This window comes from Protopterus annectens, chromosome 14.part0 (genome assembly GCF_019279795.1).
Source record: "Protopterus annectens isolate FY-2018-M chromosome 14.part0, PAN1.0, whole genome shotgun sequence".
NCBI lineage: Eukaryota > Metazoa > Chordata > Ceratodontiformes > Protopteridae > Protopterus > Protopterus annectens.
In genome coordinates, this window is record NC_056748.1 from 1,038,835,874 (window position 1) to 1,038,859,100 (window position 23,227).

At 43.1% G+C, this 23,227-nt stretch overlaps 1 protein-coding gene across 2 annotated transcripts in view; it reads right to left on the bottom strand.

The window, feature by feature from the left end:
- Positions 1–23,227, bottom strand: part of ZMYM3 (zinc finger MYM-type containing 3) — a 3,891,108-nt gene that overhangs the window by 1,232,816 nt on the left and 2,635,065 nt on the right. For both annotated transcript variants that reach the window (XM_044056844.1, XM_044056843.1), the window contains exon 17: positions 21,691–21,865. In XM_044056844.1, the coding sequence (XP_043912779.1) occupies positions 21,691–21,865 (175 nt within the window). The remainder of the gene's footprint in view (positions 1–21,690; positions 21,866–23,227) is intronic.

The following is a 23,227-nucleotide window of genomic DNA, read 5'->3' on the forward strand; positions in this document are numbered from 1 at the left end:
AGTCATTACATATGGGTAGATTTCTAAAGCTATGGTTGGGAGGATGGATTTATACAGCATTAGGACCAGCTATAAGGCCCTGCAGGACAGCAGTGGCAAAGCCAGCTCTGGATTTAGAGAAGAAAGGTAAATGGTAATGTTTGGTGAACGTATGAACTGAGCTCCAGGTAGCAGCTTCTAGAGTGTCTCTGGTAGGAACACCTCTGAGAAAGGCTGTAGAAGTAGATGCAGCCTTGGTGGAATGAGATCTGATCCCCTGGGGGATAGTTTTACCATGGTGCATATAGCAGAAACAAATACAATGGCTTATCCATTTGGAAAAGTCTGCTTTGAAATAGCCTTTCCCTCTGCCCCTGCAGCAAATGCCACTAGTAGTTGTTCAGTTTCTCTTAGAGATTTTGTCCTGTTTAAGTAAAATCTAAGCTGTCTGTGTACATCCAATGAATGCAGAATCCGCCCCCCCTTGTTCTTTGGATTGGGAAAGAAAGTCGGCAAATGAATGGTCTGATTAAGAGCCACATTGGATACCACCTTAGGAATGAAGGATGGATTGGTCCGGAGAGACACCCTGTCCGCATGAAAAAAAAAATGAAAGGCTCCACTGCCATACGAGCCTGTAATTTGGAAATCCTTCTGGCTGAAGTGACTGCTAAAAGGAAAGCTGTTTTCCAGGAGAGAAAGTTTAAGTCTGCAGTAGCAGCTGGCTCGAAAGAAGGGAGAGTGAGCTTTTCCAATACAAAATTGAAGTCCCAGTCAGGGGTTGGAGCTCTCCTGGGAGGTCTTAAGTTTTTGGCCCCTCTGAGATGCTGCTTTAGCAGAGGATGAGAGAAGACGGGAGGTTCTGTGTTGTAATGAGCTGAAATGGCTGAGTTATGAATTTTTATGGAAGAAAAAGACAGGCCCTTGTGAAACATCTCAGTTAAGTATTGTAAAATCTGAGTAATATTGGGGACTGTTGATGGAGAAGTACAGAGAAGGTCAGAAGGAGTTGCATTGTGTCTTTGTGGATTTAGAGAAAGCATATGACAGGGTGCCTAGAGAGGAGTTGTGGTATTGTATGAGGAAGTCGCGAGTGTCAGAGAAGTATGTAAGAGTGGTGCAAGATATGTACGAAGGTAGCGTGACAGCGGTGAGGTATGCGGTGGGAGTGACGGATTTGTTTAAGGTGCGGGTAGGATTACATCAAGGATCAGCTCTGAGCCCTTTCTTATTTGCAGTGGTGATGGACAGGTTGACAGATGAGATCAAACAGGAGTCCCCGTGGAACTATGATGTTTGCAGATGACATTGTGATCTGTAGTGAGAGTAGGGAACAGGTGGAGGAGTCCCTGGAGAGGTGGAGATATGCTCTAGAGAGAAGAGGAATGAAGGTCAGCAGGACTAAGACAGAATATATGTGTGTGAATGAGAGGGAGGATAGAGGAATGGTGAGGATGCAGGGAGTAGAGGTGGCAAAGGTGGATGAGTTTAAGTACTTGGGATCAACAGTTCAGAGTAATGGTGAATGGGGAACAGAGGTGAAGAAGAGAGTACAGGCAGGATGGAGTGGGTGGAGAAGTGTGTCAGGAGTGACTTCTGACAGACGAGTACCAGTAAGAGTGAAAGGGAAGGTCTACAAAAGGGTAGTGAGACCAGCTATGTTATATGGGTTGGAGACAGTGGCATTGACAAAAAGGCAGCAGTCAGAGCTTGACATGGCAGAGTTGAAGATGTTAAGATTTGCACTGGGTGTGATGAGGATGGACAGGATTAGGAATAAGCTTATTAGAGGGTCAGCCCAGGTTGGAAGGTTTGGAGACAAAGCAAGAGAGGGAAGATTACGTTGGTTTGGACATGTGCTGAGAAGGGATGCAGAGTATATTTGGAAAAAGATGCTAAGGATGAAGCTGCCATGTAATAGGAAAAGAGGATGGCCTAAGACAAGGTTTATGGATGTGGTGAGAGAGGTCATGCAGGTGGTTGGTGTGACAGAGCAAGATGCAGAGGACAGGAAGAAATGAAAACAGTTTATCTGCTGTGGCGACCCTTAACGGGAGCAGCCGGAAGAAGAAGAGTGGGGACTGCTGTGCTTATCCCTTGTGATTGATTCCAGGCACAGAATCTTTTCCATTTGTCAGCATAAGATTTTCTAGTACTAGGCCTTCTTGACTCAAAAATGACATCCATCACAGGTTTGCTGAGGGATGCTAAGGGTGAATTTAGGTGATTAGCCACGCAGCTGAGTGTGCAAAATTTGGTTGTTCTGCTGAGACAGTAAGTACGGTGTCTAAGGCAGGTGCCACAGTGGAAGGTGTGACACATTGTGCAGGAGTGGGTACCAGTGTGGCAAGGCCAGTCTGGAGCAATCAAAATCATTTTTGGTTTGTCCTGTTTGACTTTTAGTAGAACTTTGGAGAGCAGAGGCAGAGGGGGAAAAGCATAGACTGATAGGTTTTTCCAGCTGAATGATACAGCATCCACTTTCCAGGCTTTTTTGTGATGAGTTCTTGTGCAGAATTTGTCCAACTGATAGTTCTGGGGTGAGGCAAAAAGATCTATGTCTGGACTCCCCCATTTGCATGTCAACATGTTGAAAATCTGTGGTTCCAGTTTCCATTCGAGTGGGTCCATGAGATTTCTGCTTAGTTCGTCTGCTGGCATATTCAGCTTTCCTGGCAGGAATTGAGCTTGTAGTTGTATTTGATAGGTCAAGGCCGTGTTCCACAATGCCATGGCTAGTCTGCAAACGGGGTAGAAGTGTGCACCCCCCTGCTTGTTTATGTACCACATAACTATGGTGTTGTCTCTGTCTTTATCATTAATTGTCCTGGATGAAGGTAGTCCTTACAGGCTGTCAGTGCATTCTGTACAGCTAGTATTTCTTTTTGATTGATATGAAGGTGCATTTGATTTGGGGTCCATTTGCCCTGAATGCACTTCCCTGCCAGATGAGCCCCCCAAGCATAGTCTGATGCGTCTGTAGTTAGGGTTTGGGCGGCAAGGGGTGGAGTGAATGGCAGTCCCTTATTTTGGCGGCAGGCCTCTTCCCACCATAGGAACTCTAGTTGCAGGCAAGGTATAATAGGAATCATTGTTTCCAGGCTGTGACAATGCTGACTCCCATAAACTCTTTAAATTCCACTGAAGTTTCCTCATATGCAGTCTTGCATATGGAATTAGAAGAATGCAGGAGGCCATGAACTCCAAAGCTTGCAGAATTTGTCTTGCAGACAGCAGGGTTTTTGTGGCCACCTGTTTGAAGTAAGTTACCAAATGAATTTGCTTTTCTGGCGTAAGGTAAGCCATTTGGGCAGTTGTATTCAAGCTTGCACCCAGGAATGTAATTTTTTGAGAGGGTACCAGTTGTGATTTCTTTTCGTTTATGGTGTACCCTAGACAAGTTGGAACCCTTTTTACAAACGCCAGATGTTTTAGAAGAATGTCCCTGTTTTCTGCCTCAATTAGACAATCATCCAGGTATGGATATATTTGAATATTTCTTTGCCTGCAAAATGCAATTGCTGGATCCAGGCACTTTGTGAAGACCCGGGGCACAGTAGATAAGCCAAAAAAGTGCAGAGAACTGGTAATGCAAGTAGCCAGCTTTGAAGCGGAGGTATCTTCTGCAAGACTCCCTGATTGGGATATGCAGGTAAGCCTCTTAAGTCTACAGTTACCAACCAGGCATCTTTGCCTAGCATAGGAAATAACTGCTGAAGAGTCAGCATCTTGAATTTTGGAATGTCCAGAAATGTGTTTAGAGTAGATAAGTCTAGAATTGGACGCCATGATTTGTCATTTCTGGGTATCAGGAAAAGTCTTGAATAGAAACCTTGTCCCTTTTCCTCTTCTGGTACTGGTTGAATAGCCCCCATGTTCATCAGGGACAGTACTTGTTTCTGGGCCTCTGCCCACTGATTTGGGGACAGGTCTGGCCATCCGTTTGGGATTGGCAATGTGTGGAAATGAAATCTGGTATCCTTGGGATACTATATTTAAAACCCATTTGTCCTGGGTTATAAGCTGCCAATTTCTTGCATGAAGTGCCAGTTTCCCCCCCAAAGGGGCGGATAAAAGGTAAGTGCTTGGTAAGTGTAAAGGGAAGTCATTGAGACTGCTTACCATAGGGAGGTGTCTTGTTGTTTTCAGATTTGGAGGAGGAGGCACCCCATTGTTTTGTTCTAAACGTCCCTTGTGACTGAAACCTGGAGCCTTTGGAATGTCTGGGTTTGTCTTGAGTGGCTCTTGAAGGAACTGGAAAGGACCAGTTCTTAGTAGGCCAGTGCCTACTAAATGTTGGAGGTTGCACTTGTAAGAAATATTTCACAGTTTGCATAGATTTAGCTTTATCTTCCATCTTTTTTAAAACTTCTTCAGCCTTATTACCAAAGAGACGGTCCTGTTGTAAAGGAGCATCCAACAATTTTGCTTTAACATGATCAGGCAGAGTTTGCTCTTTGAGCCAAGCATGGCTTCTTAGCACAGACCCAGTTACAACAGCCCTGCAAGAGGCCTCCAAAGAATCAAAGCCACATTGCAAAGTATGTTTTCCAACTTGTTCAGCTGAATGCAATAAATCCTTTAAATCTTTATTTTCCACACAGTCAGAAATTAACATAATTTTCTGTTTAAGCAGTCTCATGATATACTTTTGATATTTAAGCATATGAAATTGACAGTTTAAAGCCCTGATTGCCAAGGTTGCAGAAGTGTAAACCTTATTACCTCATCTATCCAGCACCCTGGAATCTCTACCAGAAGTGGTACGATTTTTAGCAGTAGAAGCCTCAACACCCTTGGGGCCCTGAGAAATGGTTTCAAGATCCACAACAGGATTTTTGAAAAAGAATTTGTGGGAGTCAGGAACCCTGTAGTATCTGTCTGACTTACAAGGAGCCGGAGGCAGAGAATCAGGAGCCACACTAGATTCTGAAAATACATCAACAATGTCTAGAACAGGACGTATAGCCAAAGGCCTATGTTGAGGAAGAAGAAGAAAATCCCTTAAATCTCTTGGATTCAGAGAAATCCTGACTTTCCCAGTGGAAATGTTCCCATAAGGTATGTAAAGTTTCCCCAAAAGAAAAATCCTCAGGGAGAGAAGCAGAAGGAATGGAATCTACTGCATTAGAGTACTCATAAGTAGGTATAAAGAAATCCTGTTCATTAGAAGAGTCAGAAGAAATAGAATCCTATTCAGAAGATTCATAATCAATGTCTTGCCTAGGCCTCTTAGAAGGGGGGGGGGGGGGTTGGCTACTCCTGATCAGAGTAATTAAATCTTCAGCCATTTTGATAATTTGTTTTTTAGGCATAGGGGCCTGCACATGTGGCCCAGGCATCAGTTTTTTAGACATAGATTTAGATTTTGGCCTTAGTTTTGAAGATGGCGTTGGTCTAATATACAAATCTGTAGGTCTGAAAACACCCTCAAAAGCCGGTGTCTGCACAGCGGCTCCGGACCCATCTAAGGTAAAGACATCCGAGGGTTCCATAATTGAAGCATCTCGCTGCATACCAGACTCCGAATGGGTCTCAGTAGAGGCCTGCGAATCAGAAGTAGCGGGTATCAGGGGCTGCAAAACCATCTCACTGAGTACCGGCGAACTGGTGACTGGCTCAGGAGAAGTGTCATCATCAGTTTTGGAGCTCGATGGCCTGTCTCTGTCTTTTTATTTGCGTTTTTTAGGTATTCCAGTAGTCGGATTGCTAACCGACGACATTTCTGGATAATTAAAGCATGAGCCAAAATATTTAGAAGCAAAAATATAAAGACGTTTAATAGTGCGTTGATTAAATTTAGCACAAAACCGACAGCAAGGCACATTGTGATCAGGGCCTAGGCAAGGAATACAGTACAAATGAAAATCCTTATGAGGTATTTGCTTCAAACAAGTAATGCAATTATTAACTTTTACTGACACTGGTAAGGAGCAAGAAAAAGTTTCCCCAACGGGGTACTTAGCTTTTTAGCTGAAGTACTTTGGTTCTGAAACTCGAAAACGAAAATTTCAGGAGTTGGCCGACTGGCACTTGCGAACTGCTTCTGCTTCGGGCACCGCGCAACAAGAAAAACTGACGTAATGGCATTGGCAGCATGTTTTATAACCCTGATGACCTGACATCATGGAAGAAGGGACAGCAACTGACACAGGACCCAAGACTTTGTTAATCAGGCTGGCTGAGGGCAACTTGCCAGCAGATTACCCAAATGTAATGACTGCAACAGTGAAACACGAAGAACATCTGAGAAGGTTTTTCACAAATGTCAAGTGCTGTAGCAGCAATTCCTGACTGTCCGCCTGAATCAGACAGTCATCCAAGTACGGATAAATTTGGATATTTCTCTGCCTGCAGTATGCAATGGCTGAAACCAAGCATTTTGTGAATACTCTGGGCGCAGTAGATAAGGGAGGTGCAGAGAACTTATAATGCATAGACCCCTGCCCTGAAACATAGATACTTCCTGCATGATTCCCTTATGGGGATATGCAGATAGGCTTCTTTTAAGTCTAGGGTGACTAACCAGGCATCCTTGGCTAGCATAGGAAGAAGCTGTTGCAGGGTAAGCATTTTGAATTTTGGTACTACCAGGAAGGTGTTGAAAATGGAAAGATCCAGGATTGGGTGCCATGAGCCCTCTTTCCTGGGTACCAGGAAGAGTCTGGAGTAGAATCCTTGACCCCTCTGTTCTACTGGAACTAGCTGAACAGCTCTGATATTGAGCAGGGAAAGTACTTGTTTTGAGCCTCTGCCCACTGGTTTGGAGGAAAGTCCGGAAACCCGCTTGGGGTTGGCAGTGAATGGAAATAAAATTTGTACCCCTGGGTTACAATGTTGAGGACCCACCGGTCCTGAGTGATGGACATCCATTTTATTAAATGAAGTGCAAGTTTTCCTCCTAGGGGCACAAGCACTTGGGCAGGGCTGGGGAGTGGAGTAAAGAGGTCATTGTGAGTTTTTTCTGTAACAAGGTGGCTTACCACTCCCTGCTTTAGGAGTGGGGGCACTCCAATACTTAGATCTCTGCATACCCTGAGACTGTAGTCTAGGTGGTCTGTTTCCCTTGGGTCTGGTTTATGAAGGCCTGGAGCAGGCTAAAAAGGACCAGTGTTTGGAGGGGCAATGCCTACTGAATCTAGGGGATTGCACTTCTAAGAATTCTTTAACAGTCTGCATAGACTAAGCTTTTTCTTCCATCTTTTTAAGAACCTCTTCTCCTCTTCTGCTTTGGTGCCAAACAAACAGTCCTTATTCAAAGGAGTGTCTAATATCTTTAATTTGACATGGTCTGGCATGGTCAGCTCCTTCAGCCAAGCATGTCTTCTCAGTACAGAGCCAGTGACACCTGTCCAGCAAGATGCTTCTAGGGTGTCAAAACCACACTGCAAAGTATGCTTGCTGACTTGGCTTGCAGAGTGCATAAGCTCCTGCAATTCTTTATTTTCTGCACAGTCTGAAAAGGTTGCCACTTTTTGTTTAATAAGTTCCATAATATGTTGCTGGTACTTCAGCATGTGAAACTGACGATGCAATGTCCTAATAGTAAGAGTTGCACAGGTATATACCTTCTTACCCTATCTGTCCAAAGCTCTGGAATCCCTGTCCAAAGGGGTGGGATTATTGGCTGTAATAGCCTTGATACCTTTAGGTCCCTGTGAAATGATCTCTGGGTCAGCAGTAGGTTTCTTGAAAAGAAATTTGTGAGTGTCAGCTACTCTGTAGTACCTGTCTGGATTCCTAGGGGCAAAAGGTAAAGTATCAGGAGTAAGACTGGATTCCATAAAAACATCATCCACAACATGCACGACAGGGGGTATTGCTAAGGGCTTGTGTTGAGGTAACTCTAAAAATTCTCCGAGTCTCTTTTTGGACTGAGGATAGTCTTGGCATTCCCAGTGGAAATGCTGTCATAAGGTATGCAAGGTTTCACCAAAAGAAAAATCCTCTGGAGGGGAGGCAGAGGGAATGGATTCCTCTGCATCTGAACCCTCATAAGCAGATAAGGCCATGTCTTCATAATCAGAAATTTCAGTGTCATCGGACTCCTGGTCTGTAGAAGCTGAAGGGGACTGGACTCTGTCTCTTAGCAGCGGAAGGCTGACTTCCCCTAATCAGCATAATAAGGTCTTCAGCCGTTCTAAGCATTTGTTTTTGTGGCATGGGAGCAGGTGCATGCGCTTTGGTCGTTGATTTTCTAGGTGTAGTGCATACACTGGGCCTAAGAATCTCGGTAGTTTTGGTTAAAAAAGAAGTCGGCTTGAGTCGAACATCAGTTGAGCGAATAACTGTCTCAGAAGCCGGTGCCTGCTCAGCGGCTCAGGACCCATCCAAGGTAGAGACATCTGCAGGTTCCATAGTCGATGAAGTCTCGAGGCATACCGGACTCCGAATGGGTCTCAGTAGAGGCCTGCAAATCATTTGAAGCGAGCATCAGGGGCTGCGAAAGTGCCTCACTGAGTACCGCCGGACTGGCGATGAGCTTAACAGAAGCGTCGTCGGCAGTTTTGGACCTATGTGGTCTGTCTCTGTCTTAATCTTTACGTTTTTTTGGAATATCGGTAGTTGGATGGCTTACCGAAGCCATTTCAGAATACGGAGATCGAGAGCGAAAGAATTTAGCGACAAAGAGAGCCCAACGACGAATGGTTCAGGCGTTAAATAAGGCACAAAACCGACAGCGAGGGACGTCATGGTCTTGGCCTAAACAGGTGACACAGTAAGAATGAAAATCTCTGTGAGGTATTTGCTTTCCACAGGCAAGACAATTGTTAACTTTTTCTGACATCGGTTAGAGCAAGAAAAAAGAATCCCCAACGAGGTACTTAGCTTTAGAAGACTTCAGGATTTTAAATTCGTAAACAAAAATTCAGGTAGCGGACAACCAGCACTTGCGAACTGCTTCTACTTCGGGATCCTTGGCAAGAAAGACTGATGTAATGGCGTCAGCTGCCTGTTTTTATACCCCTGACGACCTGACATCAGTCCTGGAGCGACAGCATCCAACACAGAAATATTAAGTCTCTGGTATTTGGGCCGACCGAGGGATACCTGCAGGCAGATAACCCAAGTGTGATGACTGCAACAGTGAAACACGAAGAACATCTGCAATACATGCATGGTATTTGCCCTGTACACATACAGGGCCTACCTCCAGTAATGAAACAGGGTATTCATGACAGCTGAAGGGTAGACTGGAAAACATGTTCTTTTTTTGGTGTTATACTTAATACTTGCAACAACAATGTCTTTATGATAAAACTGGTTTGCCAAAGTTCAAGTAGCATCTTTTGAAATTAAAGTTGGTGTAAGGTGTTGTCTTTAAAAAGGTAAAACCTTCAGAAAGAGAAGGGGTTCACTGCTGTTTAGAACTTGTACAAAAGGCAAGGAAGCTTATTAAGAGATATGCTAATGCAACAAAGGGTTAAACAAGAACAAGAGGGAGAGAGAGAGAAAATGAAACACACTTTTGACACTCTGTAATGCTGCAAGACAAAGTTAAAATTTTAACTGAGAAGTCGACGTACTAGGACAGCCAAGGGGTACTGCCTCCAAGCAGTGCTGGAACAGATAGTTTCTGAAAACAAAAATGACATTTTATAATGCTGCTGTCTAACCCTATCCAGCATAAGATGTGGCAAAAGAAAAAGGAGAAATGGTTAACTTGTCCAAAAGGTTCCCAGAATGTTCTGTAAAACTGGATTCAATAAAGCACAAAAGTGAAATGGAAATTGTAAAATACAAAGGTAGACCTGAAAGTGTTAAGTGACGTCACAAACTAAAAGGGAGAAAAACAAATGACATTATATTGTAACTTGAAAGAGACAAAAAGTCAGTTTCATGTTTACAGAGTGAAAAAGAAAAAAATGTGGAGGATGACAATAAACATTAACAATAACGTGCTTTACTTCGAACTTTTACACTCTGCATGAGGAAAATGAGTTAGTAAAGGTAACACTCCATGAAAATGAAAACAAAATCAAGAACTGTACACAAACTCATGCTCATGATGAGCTGTCCCAGCTTATAAAACAAAATAAATTTGCAAGTATAAATGAAAGTAAACAGCTAGCACTGCTCAGTGAGGGAATTAAAAAATATTGTTGCAAAGAAATACAGATGGAATAACAATAACTTGAGTGCACTTATCACATCCAGGAGCTGCAGCAAAAAAGAAGCCTTATTAAAATTTTGCAAGAAAAAAGTTAAGCTTCAAACAATGAACAGTATGACTTTGTTCTTGAGATAACTACCAAATATAAAAACCTGGTGACTGAGAATATATTTTAAAGCAAATTCTTAGAAGAAACAAACAGCAAACAACACCAGATTCTGTTGCACCTTGCTTTGAATCTGAGGTTTTACAAGAGGGTCATAATGCTTTGGCAAAGCTTGGGGTGGGGGGGCACTCACACTCACCTTCTTGGGCTGACAGAGGCAAACAATATGGACAGTGACAAACAAACTGAGTCTGGAATCCATGAAGATCATAAATTAGAAGGCTGTAGAACCCAGAGCTGCACAAACAAGTCTGTTATTTAATTCACTCTATCTGGGAGAACAGAAAATCAGAAACAGAAACTGAACCTGAACCAAACCCAACATTCTGCATCTGCTGGAGACAGGCCTGAATAACATGATGATCCTTAGATAAAAGTCTGTGCAGCAAAGGACTATATACATGGCACAAAAGCCACCATGGTGCTATGGCATGAAGGCTGGAAGACAACGTACCCTGTGCCATTACATTTGTGGAACAGCTGAGGTAAAATGTATCTGATAGTGTTTATCTCCAGTCTGACCTAAAGGGGGAGGGGCATATGGTAGACTGTTCCCTAGAGATTGCTATGGGACCTATGGGGTTGTAATATCAGGGAAACAGTGCACACACATGGTCTGAGAGGAGGCCACAGCTCCCTTCCTATAAAAGGAAGGGCTACAGAAATAAGAGAGTAGACATGATTCCATGTAAAGTGAGAAAGATGCTGACAGGGTCATGAAGATCAGAAGCTGAGAAAGAGGGAGAGATGTGGAGGCAAACTTGGAATTAGGCAGGTCACCCAACAGTGAGTTCTTATAAGCGGAGTGTGATTAATTGATGAATTAAGGCATGTTTATTGGTACTGGCTGCTACAAATTACTCGCAAACTGCTGTTGATATTGTATCCATTTATTGTCGTTTGCACTGACTTAGTGGTCTGTCCTGGGTAGTGTAGCATTGATAAGGGACAGAAATAATGAACAAGTAGTGTAGCATTGATAAGAGACAGAAATGATGAATATTAACTGAGCCCGTAAGGCAGATATATAGGAAAAAGAGTGCTGATGTTTGTTAATACTAAAAGGTGCACGTGGACTTGTTTGATAATCATGTATACTGAATGTTTGAATGATTAACTCTGTTCTTGGTATAGTACTAATAATCATATCCCCTCTCTAGGTGTTCCTACCTCACCTTCCCCTGAAAGACTTGTAAAAGAATAAGTTTTAATAAGGTCAATATCCACTTAAATACCTTGCCACCTGTAAACCTAACAAACTGGGTCCAAAAAAGCACTGGTGAATGTCCCCATAAAGTACAGTTGTGTACACTTACCATAAATGTAGATATTCGAGTGTATTCACTGTTGCAGTCATTACACTTGGGTTATCCTGCTGGCAGGCTACCCTCACAGTTGGCCTGAATTCCAAAGTCTAGGTCCGGCGTAGGTTGCTGTCGCCTCTTCCCTAATGTCAGTGCGCCAGGGGTATAAAAGATGCAGCCGATACCATTTTCTTCAGTTTTTCTTGCCCCAGATGTCAGGTGCCCCCAAAAGGGTAGGCTACAAATATGCCAATAAAACATACATCCAAAAAAAATATATTATACCTTCATCTACAAGCAAATACACCACATAGGTTGTATAGATTAGAGAAGTGCAGATAAGTTCCAGCAAAGATATGAGGGATGGTGTGTGGGTAACCTGGACTGCAACAGTGAATACACTCGAACATCTACATTTATGGTAAGTGTACACAACTGTACTGTGTTCTTCGTGTTTCACTGTTGCAGTCATTACACTTGGGTTGAATCCTAAAGCTATGGTTGGGAGGCTGGAGCTAAATAGCATTAGGAGCGGATATGAGGTCCTGCAGAACTGCAGTGGCAAAGCCTGCCCTGGATTTAGAGTAGAGTGGTAAATGATAGTGCTTTGTAAAGGTGTGCACTGAACTCCAGGTAGCAGCCTCTAAAATGTCTTTGGTTGGTACTCCCCCTGAGGAAGGCTGCTGAAGTGGCTGCTGCTCTAGTTGAATGTGGCCTAATGCCCTTAGGCACTGGCTTGCCATGTTGTGAATAGCAGAAACGAATGCAGTGACCTATCCACTTTGAAATAGTCTGCTTTGAGATAGCCTTTCCTTGTGATGCTGCAGCATATGCCACTAGTAGTTGCTCTGTCTTTCTGAAAGCTTTGGTTCTGTTCATGTAGAAGCGTAGCTGTCTGAGTATGCCCAAAGAATGCAGAATTATCTCCCCCTTATTCTGTGGGTTTGGATAAAAAGTAGGCAGATGAATAGTTTGGTTAAGGGCCACACTGGACACTACCTTAGGCATAAATGTCGGGTTTGTCATCAGAGAGACCCTGTCTGGATAAAAAATGATAAAAGGTTCCACAGCCATGAGTGCCTGTAGCTCTGAGACTCGTCTTGCAGAGGTTATTGCTAGGAGCAGAGCTGTTTTCCAAGATAAAAACTTTATATCAGCTGTAGCGGCTGGCTCAAAATGAGGCAGGGTGAGTTTTTCCAAGACATAATTGAGGTTCCATGCAGGGATTGGTGATCTCCTTGGAGGCCTTAAGTTTTTGGCTCCTCTGAGGTAGTGCCTTAACAAAGGATGTGAAAAGATTGGTGGCTCTGTATTGTAATGAGCCGAAATGGCAGAGGCATGAATTTTAATTGATGAAAAGGATACACCTTTGTCCAGCATCTCAGTTAAGTATTGCAAAATCTGAGGAATATTTGGTACAGCTGTGTCATGTCCTTGTGCCTGGTTCCAGGCACAGAATCTCTTCCATTTTCCAGCATAAGATTTTCTGGTAATAGGCCTTCTGGCCTCCAAAATGACATCCATCACAGCTTTAGTGAGAGGTGCGTTCTGTATTACTATATTATCCGCCATGCTGCCAGGTTTAAAGTCCTGAGTTGGCTGTGCAGGATCTGATTGTTTTGCTGGGACAGTAGATGAGGTATTTGAGGCAAGGTCCAAGCCGGGCATTGAGACAAGTTCCTTAGGAGTGGATACCAGTACTGGCGGGGCCAGTCTGGGGCAATCAGTATCATCTTTGGCTTCTCTTGCCTGACCTTTAGGAGTACCTTGGGGAGGGGAGGCAGTGGAGGAAAGGCATATACTTCTAAGCTTTTCCAGCTGAAAGTTAGGGTGTCCACTTTCCATGCTTGTCTGTGATAAGTCCTTGTGCAGAATCTTTTTAGTTGGTAGTTGTGAGGACAGGCAAATAGATCTATATCCAGGCATCCCCATTTCCTTGTTAACATGCTGAAGACTTGTGGATCCAATTTCCACTTGTGGGGATCCATGAGGTTTCTGCTTAGTTCGTCTGCCAGAGTATTTATCTTTCCTGGCAGGAATTGTGATTGCAGATGTACTTAGTAAGTCAATGCTGTGTCCCACAAAGTCATGGCTAGTCTGCAAAGGGGGTAAGAATGAGTGCCTCCCTGCTTGTTTATATACCACATGACCATGGTGTTGTCTGTCTTTATCAGTAGTTGTCCAGGATGAAGTAGGTCCTTGAAGGCTGTCAGGGCATTCTGAACAGCTAGCATCTTTTTGATTGATATGTAGCTGCATTTGGTTTGCGGACTACGTGCCTTGAATACATCTTCTTGCCATGTGGGCCCCCCAGGCATAATCTGATGCATCCGTTGTTAATGTCTGTCTGGCTGGGGGTAAAGTGAATGGCTGTCCCTTGTTCTGGTGACAAGCCTTCGCCCACCATCGAAACTCCTGTTGCAGGCAGGGAATGAGGGTAATTATTGTTTCCAGGCTGTGGCAATGTTGAGCCCAAACACTTTTTAGGTACCATTGAAGTTTCCTCATATGCAGTCTCGCATATGGAATTAGTAGAATGCAGGATGCCATGAAGCCCAAAGCCTGCAGAATTTTTCTTGCAGATAACTGGGCCTTTGTTGTCAACAGTTTGAAATATGTAGTCAATTGCCTTTGTTTGCCTGGCGTGAGATAAGCCATCTGGACAGTTGTATTTAAGCTTGCACCCAGGAATATTATCTCTTGAGAGGGTACTAGTTTTGATTTCTTTTCGTTGACTGTGTACCCTAGGCCTGTTAGAAATCGCTTTACAAACGCCAGATGCTGTAGTAGAATGTCCTTGTTCTCTGCTTGAATGAGGCAGTCATCCAAGTAAGGATATATTTGTATTCCTCTTTGTCTGCAGAATGCAATTACTGGAGCCAGGCACTTTGTGAAGACCCTGGGCGCAGTAGATAAGCCAAAGGGCAGTGCAGAGAATTGGTAGTGCATTGAGCTAGCTTTGAATCTGAGGTATCTTCTGCATGTTTGTCTGATTGGGACATGCAGGTATGCCTCTTTTAGGTCTAAAGTCACAAGCCAAGCCTTCTTGCCCAGCATGGGCAGAAGCTGCTGTAGAGTCAACATTTTGAATTTTTGTATATCCAGATATGTGTTTAGAATAGATAGGTCCAGTATTGGTCTCCAGGTCTTGTCCTTTCTTGGTACCAAGAACAGTCTTGAATAAAATCCTTGTCCCTGCTCTTACTCTGGTACTTGCTGAATGGCCCTCATGTCCATGAGGGATGAGACTTGTTTTTGTGCCTCTGCCCATTGATGTTTTGGCAGGTCTGGCCAACTGTTTGTCCTTGGCAGGGTATGGAAGTGAAACTTGTAGGTTCATAGGTTCATAGATTAGTACTAAGCTAACTGCCCTTGCGAGCCATTTTAAGCCTAGCCAATTATCCCTTGTGAGACTCAAACCCTGCTCCTTGTGTTTGTAAGGCAAACAACTTAACCATTAGGCCACCCTCCCAACTTTTGACTTGTGACACTATGTCTAGGACCCCTTTGTCCTGGGTTATGATGTGCCAATTTTGAGAAAAAAGTGATAGTTTTCCCCCTAAAGGTGCTGCCAGAAGATAAGTGCTTGGTGCAGGCAGGGGGAAGTCATTGGGACAGTTTCCTGTATGGCTGTGATTTGTCTTCTCCACTTTTGGAGGTAGAAGCACCCCATTGTTTAGATCTGTACGAACCTTGGGGCTGGGATCTGCCTCTTGGGCGTCTGTATCTGCCCCTTTGTGGTCTGTCTGACACTGGAAAGGACCAATTCTTTTTAGGCCAGTGTCTGCTAAATCTTGGAGGCTGTACCTATAAGAAATCCTTAACCATTTGCATAGATTTAGCTTTGTCCTCCATTTTCTTTAAAACCTCCTCTGCTTTAACGCCAAACAAGGTATCATGCTGTAATGGAGCATCTGATAATTTTGCTTTGACATGGTCAGCAGATTTTGTTCCTTTAACCAAGCATGCCTCCTGATGACAGAACCCGTAACAGCGGCCCTGCAGGAGGCCTCCAAAGAATCAAAACCACATTGCAAAGTATGCTTTCCAACTTGCTCAGCTGCATGCAATAAATCCTGCATTTCTTTGTTTTCTGCACATTCAGAATTAATCAACATTCTCTGTTTAAGCAGTGACATAATATATTGCTGATATTTGAGCATAAGAAACTGACAATTTAAAGCCCTTATAGCCAAGGTAGCAGAGGTGTAAATCTTCTTCCCCATCTGTCCAATGCCCTAGAATCCCTGTCAGAGGGGGGTAGGGATTTTTGCAGTGGATGCCTTGACCCCTTTGGGACCCTGAGAGATAGTTTCTGGGTCAGCAGCAGGGTTTTTGAAAAGGAATTTATGAGAGTCAGGCACCCTGTAGTACCTGTCAGGCTTAACAGGAGCTGTAGGTAAGGAGTCAGGGGTCAGACTGGACTCTGAAAATACATCATCTACAATGTCTAACACAGGTGGAATAGCTAGGGGCCTGTGTTGTGGGAGTAAAAGGAAGTCTCTGAGCCTTTTTTTAGATTCTGAATAATCTTGGCTCTCCCAGTGGAAATGTTCTCTCATGGTATGCAAGGTTTCCCCAAAAGAGTAATCCTCAGCAGGAGGGGCTGACGGGACAGATTCTTCAGCATCAGAATCCTCAAAGGGAGGAAGAGAGTATTCCTGATCAGAAGAGGAATCAGATGAAATGGAAACCTGATCTGAAGATTCATATTCTGTCTTTTGCCTAGGCCTCTTATCAGTAGGGGGATGGGATCCCCTGATCAAAGTAATTAAGTCGTTGGCCATTTTGAGCATCTGTTTTTGGGGCACGGAGGCCTGACCATGAGGCTGTTGTACTTGTTTCTTTGTCTTAAAGGTGCTTAAGTCTTTGCCTTTGTAGCTGGAGTCGCTTTAATGTACAATTGAGTAGGTCTGAAAACACCCTCAGAAGCCGATGCCTGCTCAGTGGCTCCGGACCCATCTGAGGGAATAGTCTCCGAAGGTCCAATACCTTGAGCTTCCAGTGGCTTAGGAGACTCCAACTGGGAGTCTGTAGCAGCCTGCGGGTCCAAAGTAGCGGGCATCAGGGGCTGCGAAAGCGCCTCACTGAGAACCGGCGAACCGGCGACTGGCTTAGAGGAAGCCTCGTAGTCGGTTTTAGACCTCGGATGCCTGTCCTTTTCTTTTTCTTTGCATTTCTTGTGAATTCCGGTAGTCGGGTGGCTATCCGACGGCATTGTGTAATTAAATCTTTTGTCAAAATAGTGAAATGCAAAATCATACCGATGTTTAATAGTGCACTGGTTAAATCTAGCACAAAATTGACAACTAGCAACGTCGTGGTCAGGGCCTAGGCAAGGAATACAGTAAGAATGAAAGTCCTTATAAGGTATTTGCTTCCCACAAGAAATACAATTATTAACTTTTTCTGACATCGGTCTGGAGCAAGAAATAAGTTTTCCCCAACGGGGTACTTGGCTTTTAATGAAGACTTTGGATCTGAAATTCGAACACTAAAATCTCAGGAGTCGGCCGACTGGCACTTGCGAATTGCTTCTGCTTCGGGCACCGCGCGGCAAGAAAGACTGAAGAAAATGGCGTCGGCTGCATCTTTTATACCCTTGGCGCACTGATGTCAGGGAAGAGGCGACAGCAACCGACGCCGGACCTAGACTTTGGAATTCAGGCCGACTGAGGGTAGCCTGCCAGCAGGATAACCCAAGTGTAATGACTGCAACAGTGAAACACGAAGAACATCTCCCACTTGCAACTCTGTTTATGCTGATAAGCATTAGGTTGGAAAGGTTAGACTTTCATGTAGCCTTCTTTCTTCTCCAATTAAGGTAAAAACATTGTGCTTTCTACTGTTCAACAGATGAGCGTAGTGTGCTCTGCACCTCAAAACAGTGCATTTCTCAATAAACTAAGTGAAACAAGCATGCTACAAAAGGGAATTGGAAAACGGGCTCTCTGCATTGTAAATTGAGAAGCAGGCAGGGAACTGTGTAGTTTTTAACAGTAGGGTCTAGGAACAGAGTATTGGGCATATAAAAAGAAACAAAAAAGTATGTTTGTAACTCATACTTCCACGTGCTGCCTCTAAGCATCTGCTTTACTGTTTTAGCCCCGCTTTGCTCGCTCTGCGATTCCATCCTCCCCCATATTCCACCCGCCCCCGGCAGTACTACGTTTATAGTACCACTGGTACACTCCCTTAATTAGCTAACCAACTACATGTTCTCCTGGAACCCAGCAAACTCTTAGCACAATAATACACCCTCTATCCACCCCACTATCCATATTAACCCACCCATAGCTATTTTATTCTCTCTAATCTTTTATCCACCACATACACTCAACACAGACCCTACTCTAGTAATTTACTATGACCACAGCTAAAACACTAATGCTGCTACCCTTAGTACCCCCTGCTATTCATTCCTTATCACCTAAGCTCCTATGAATATGTACAGCATCTTGAAATCCAATACCCAAACTCTCAAACAGACACCAACCCAGCATTTAATAAGTTTATCCAACACATAACCACCCCTCTCCTAATTCCTCGCCCCCCCAAATACCATCACCCGACGAAATACCGCTACATTAACTTAAAAACCAAAAGCTACGAAAAAATCATAAACAAATTTTTAAAACTCATAAGCAACTTAAAAATTAATCTTATGAAGGATGAATACATCCACCCCAACCCTGGCCCATCCACAACAGTAGATCGAAGCACACCATCTAACAACCCAACATGTATTACCCAGATTGACAGACTTCCAAACTCATTTCTTGTCTGTCATCTCAACATCAGAAGCCTAAACAACAAGATCCATAGCCTACATGGACTCTTAGCTGTTCACTCCCCTGATATCCTCTGCCTCACAGAAACCTGGCTAAAATCAATAACCAAAGATAACGAAATAACCCCCCCCCCCACAGTACAACATCCTTAGACTGGACCGGATTTCCAGGAAAGGTGGTGGGGTAGAGCTGTACTATACAAGTCTACCCTAACAATAACAGTTGACACCCAACAGCCACCCCAGTTTGGCAATGCATAAATTCTCATCATCAAACTAATAATAAACAAAAATAAATGCAGCTACATTGTCTGCATTTATATTCCACCCAGCAAGAATGATAATACTCTAGAAAATATCTTACATTGGCTAGCTTCTAACTATACCCAGGAAACCATTATCTTGGGGGACTTTAACACTGATTGGAAGACCTGTTCCTCTGAAACTCCCTCCACCCATTTAAACCTCCACGGGTTTACTCAGATCATTGCCACCCCCACCAGATTTAGCAAAAATAGGGTCAAAGATAGTATCCTCGATTGGATACTTATTAACAGCCACCCCCAAAAGAACAAGTCAGGTACATTACCCAATGATCTAAGTGATCACAGCCTTACCTATATTATTAGGCTCAAAGCCAACATTCCCAACCAGCCCACCTACAAAACTATAAGAAACGTCAGGAATTTTAACCTTGACAACTTCCAAAAAGAAATCAAAGCATGTAACTGGAATGTCTTGAAATGACTCCCATTACAAGAAGCAGTTGAGTACTTCAATACCAAATTTCTGGCTATCCTTAAGCACCATGCTCATACCCGTACCATCCATGTAAAAGCCACGGTTGCACCGTGGCTATCTAAAGAAACAAAATTATACTAAGAAACAACGCCTGGGCCAGGGGTCATGTTACAAAAGCCACTATGGACCAAGTAAGATACCAGAAGCTAAGGAACCAGACCAAAAAAATCTGTCATTCTAGATAAAAAAAAAAAAAATCACTACACCCTCCTACAACAAAAATATCAGCTAAAACCTCAAAAGTTCTGGACTGGTATTAACAATCTTCTCCACCCAGGCAGTTCCACCACTCCTACCCCATCAGCTACCCTTGATAAATCCCCTGCTGAAATTGCAAACAGCTTCAACTCCTTCTTTACTGAAACTATTCAGTCTCTAGCTACCCATCTCACTCCATCGGATACAAACACCAGCTCTGGCACATCTAGCCCTGATCCACCCAGCACCCAACCCACCTTTACCTTTCAAACCATACCTACCAACCTGATCCGGACCTTACTCAAAAAGCTAAAACCTACTACGCTAGCTGCCGACCACCTCCCAAGCTGAATATCTTCAAAATGCAGCTGATGCCATAGCACTTCCCATTTCTATTCTGATCAATAGATCCATCTCAGAAGGATCCATCCCAGCAATATGGAAAATATCACGTTATACCTCTCCATACAGGAGGATGTTCCACAGAATTATCTAACTTTAGACCTATAGCCATTCTTTCACCATTAGCTAAAATCATGGAAAGATGCATGCACAAACAAATCATGCACTTTCTTATTCAAAACAGAAAGCTCGCCGACTCTCAGCACGGTTTTAGGCCATTCCACAGTACCACCATGGCTCTTCTATCTTTCTCTAATGTCATCAATCTTCATCGTAACAGCAACAAACTATCTTCAGCACTCTTCCTAGATCTCTCAAAAGCTTTTGATATGCTCAACCATCAGCTATTGCTCAATACCCTACAAACCATCGGTTTAGACCAACAACCAATACAATGGTTTCCCTCCTACCTAAACGGTAGACAGCAGGCTGTCTTATGGTAGAGCAAGCTGTCATCCCAACTTCCTCTAACCCTAGGTGTCCCAAAAGGGTCCATACTAGGTCCCCTTCTTTTCTCTATCTTTATCAATGATCTGCACACCACCATCCCAGGAGCTACCTGCATCCAATATCCAGATGACGCAAACACTAATATGCTCTGCCTCCTCTCCTACACAACTTCTAACCCTCACCCAGACCACTTTCAGCACGGTAGAAACATGGCTAGCTAATCACCGCCTGCTTCTAAATCCTAACAAAACCAAGCTACTACTTTTCTCCCCTAACCGTAGAATTCCTCCTTCCTTCAACATCAAATTTAGCAATGACACCATTATCTCCCCTGATGACCATACAAAGCTTCTAGGCGTAATAGACAACCTTAAAACTGATAAACATGTCAATTAGAGTATTAAGTCCATCAACAAAAAACTTGGCTCCCTGTACATAGCCAAACCTTTCCTCACCCCCCTAGCTAGGGTAGCTATTGCAAGATCACACCTCCTCTCTATCCTTATGTATGCCTCCCCTGTACTCACCAACCTATCCAAATTCAATCTCAACAAATTATCAGGATGTTACAATCATATAGCCAGATTTGCTACAGGCAAGGCTTTTAGGACACACCATTGTCAGAACCTTAAAGCACTGGGATGGCTAGAGTATCCTACCCTTCTACAGTTCAACCAGCTTACAGTAGCGCATAAAATACTCCATCAACCTGATAACACTCCTGCCCTCAAAAATATTTTCAGCCCTCATAGTGCCCCCAGGTCATTACGCTCAACTGATAAACTAATGATACTGACCCAAAAATCCAACAACTCTGCAGGCGATGCTATATTTGTCAACTCTACCGGTAAAATCTGGAATCTACTCCCTACTCCATTACCAAGGATGCCTGTATTCTTTGTCTATATTTTTTTAAACATGTCTGCCTGAGTTTATCACTCAGTGATGTATGTATTGTCTCTTTTCTGTTATGTGTAGCTTTTCTTCCCAGGCCTCCGCTGAAAATGGACATATATCTGGTCGGACTATCCCGGTCAACAAATGTAAAATAAATAAATAAAAATAAATAAACAATTTATATACAATACCAGGAAATGCTGACGTTCTTGGAAAAAAATTAACTTGTAGTTCACTGAGAAAGCACAAGAATCTGTTTTTAAATGCAGAAAGTGAAGCTGGTTTAATTTTATAAACGCAGTCAGCCTGTGTCTCTTCTATGAAAGGTAATAAGTGTTAAAGAAGGGATTTCTCCCTGATTAACAGAACTGAACCAAAAAGGCTGAAGGCATTATGTTTAAATAGTGAAAAAAAAGCTAAACTCGTGCTCTTATTGAGTTTATAATACTCAAAAACATAACAGTATTTTAAGGCACAGCAAAGTGCTGCTTAAATTAAGCAAATGAGGTCAGTCATTCTGGCCTAACCTGCTCCAGTAGGCCTACATTTTTATGCACTCACAAAGAGGAAGGAGAAAGGTAAAACTTACCACACAGATCAGATGAAGCCTTCTCCATCTCCTCTGCTTCTGCAATCATCTCTGCCATAGCCAAGATGTCTGCTTCTAGTGGGTTTGAAGGTATTTTTACCTTAAGTTCCTCAATGGTGTCCACAATCTTATCAGCACTCTCCAATGTGGTGGGCAGAAACATAGGAATAGGAACCTATCATGCAAGAGGGCCGATCATAAAGATTACTTGCAACAACAGTTCCAGTAATAGCATTTAGTTAAAATTAATACTTAGAAAAATTACAACAAATCAGTGAATTCCTTAAACATGGAGTACAAAACATTACATCTTTAAATGTACATATAATTAGGAACAGCAAAGTAACAATTCTAATGAGCAAATGTGCTTATGTCTGATAAATTAAACATGCTACATAAAAGAAACAAGAAAATGGAAGAAAAAAGAAAACCAATAAAATGTGCTTAAACAGGCCCACACAGCAATCTTTACAAGACACACAGAAAATGTTGTTGCTGTTGTCTCTTCTGAACTGTTTATTTCCCCATACTCCTTCAAACTTTAAAGCTATCTGTACTTCTGACCTAAGAGTTAACTGCTACTCTCAAAGGTTAAAACTACTCTTGTGCTAAAAACCTGCATAACTTCTTCCTTCCGTAGACTTTGATGACTAACTTGATGCAATACTTTCCATTTGCATCCCTTCTTCATTACTATCTTCATAGCTACATACTTCCTAACTGCTATTATATGCAGGATCCATACTAAAGCTAAAGTAGTAGTTCAAAAAGTCATCTTAAATATAAAACAGAAGTCCAACTTAATTTTTACCTGCAGCAGACTTAGGCAAAGCATTTTTTAACTAAGTGTCAGTGTCACAACAGGTAGCACACACCCTTGGGACCCTGTGAAATAGTTATAGGGTCAGCAGCAGGATTTTTGAATAGAAATTTGTGGGAGTCAGGAACCCTGTAATATCTGTCTGGCTTACTAGGAGCCAGAGGCAGGGAATCAAGCCATGCTTGATTCCGAAAACACATCATCAACAATGTCCAATACAGGAGGTATTGCCAAAGGCCTAGGCTGAGGAAGAAGAAGAAAATCCCTAAGCCTCTTTTTTGATTCAGAGAAGTCCTGATTCTCCCAGTGAAAATGTTCCCAAAGGTATAATCCTCAGGAGGAGATGCAGATGGGATGGATTCCTCTGCATCAGAATCCTCATAGGGTGGAATAGAAAATTCCTGATCAGAAGAGCAATCAGAAGAAATGGAAACCTGATCTGAAGAGTCATAATCAGTGCCTTGCCTAGGCTTCTTAGCAGGAGGGGGTTGGGAACCCCTGATCAAGGTAATTAAGTCCTCAGCCATTTTGATCATCTGTTTTTAGACATAGGGGCCTGAGCACGTGGCTCATGTGTCGGTTTTTTAGACATAGAAGATGTTTTTGACCTTGTTTTTGAAGCTGGCGTTGGTTTAATATAAAAATGTTGAAGCCTGAAAACACCCTCAGAAGCCGGTGCCTGCTCAGCGGCTCTGGTCTCATCCAAGGGAGAGACAT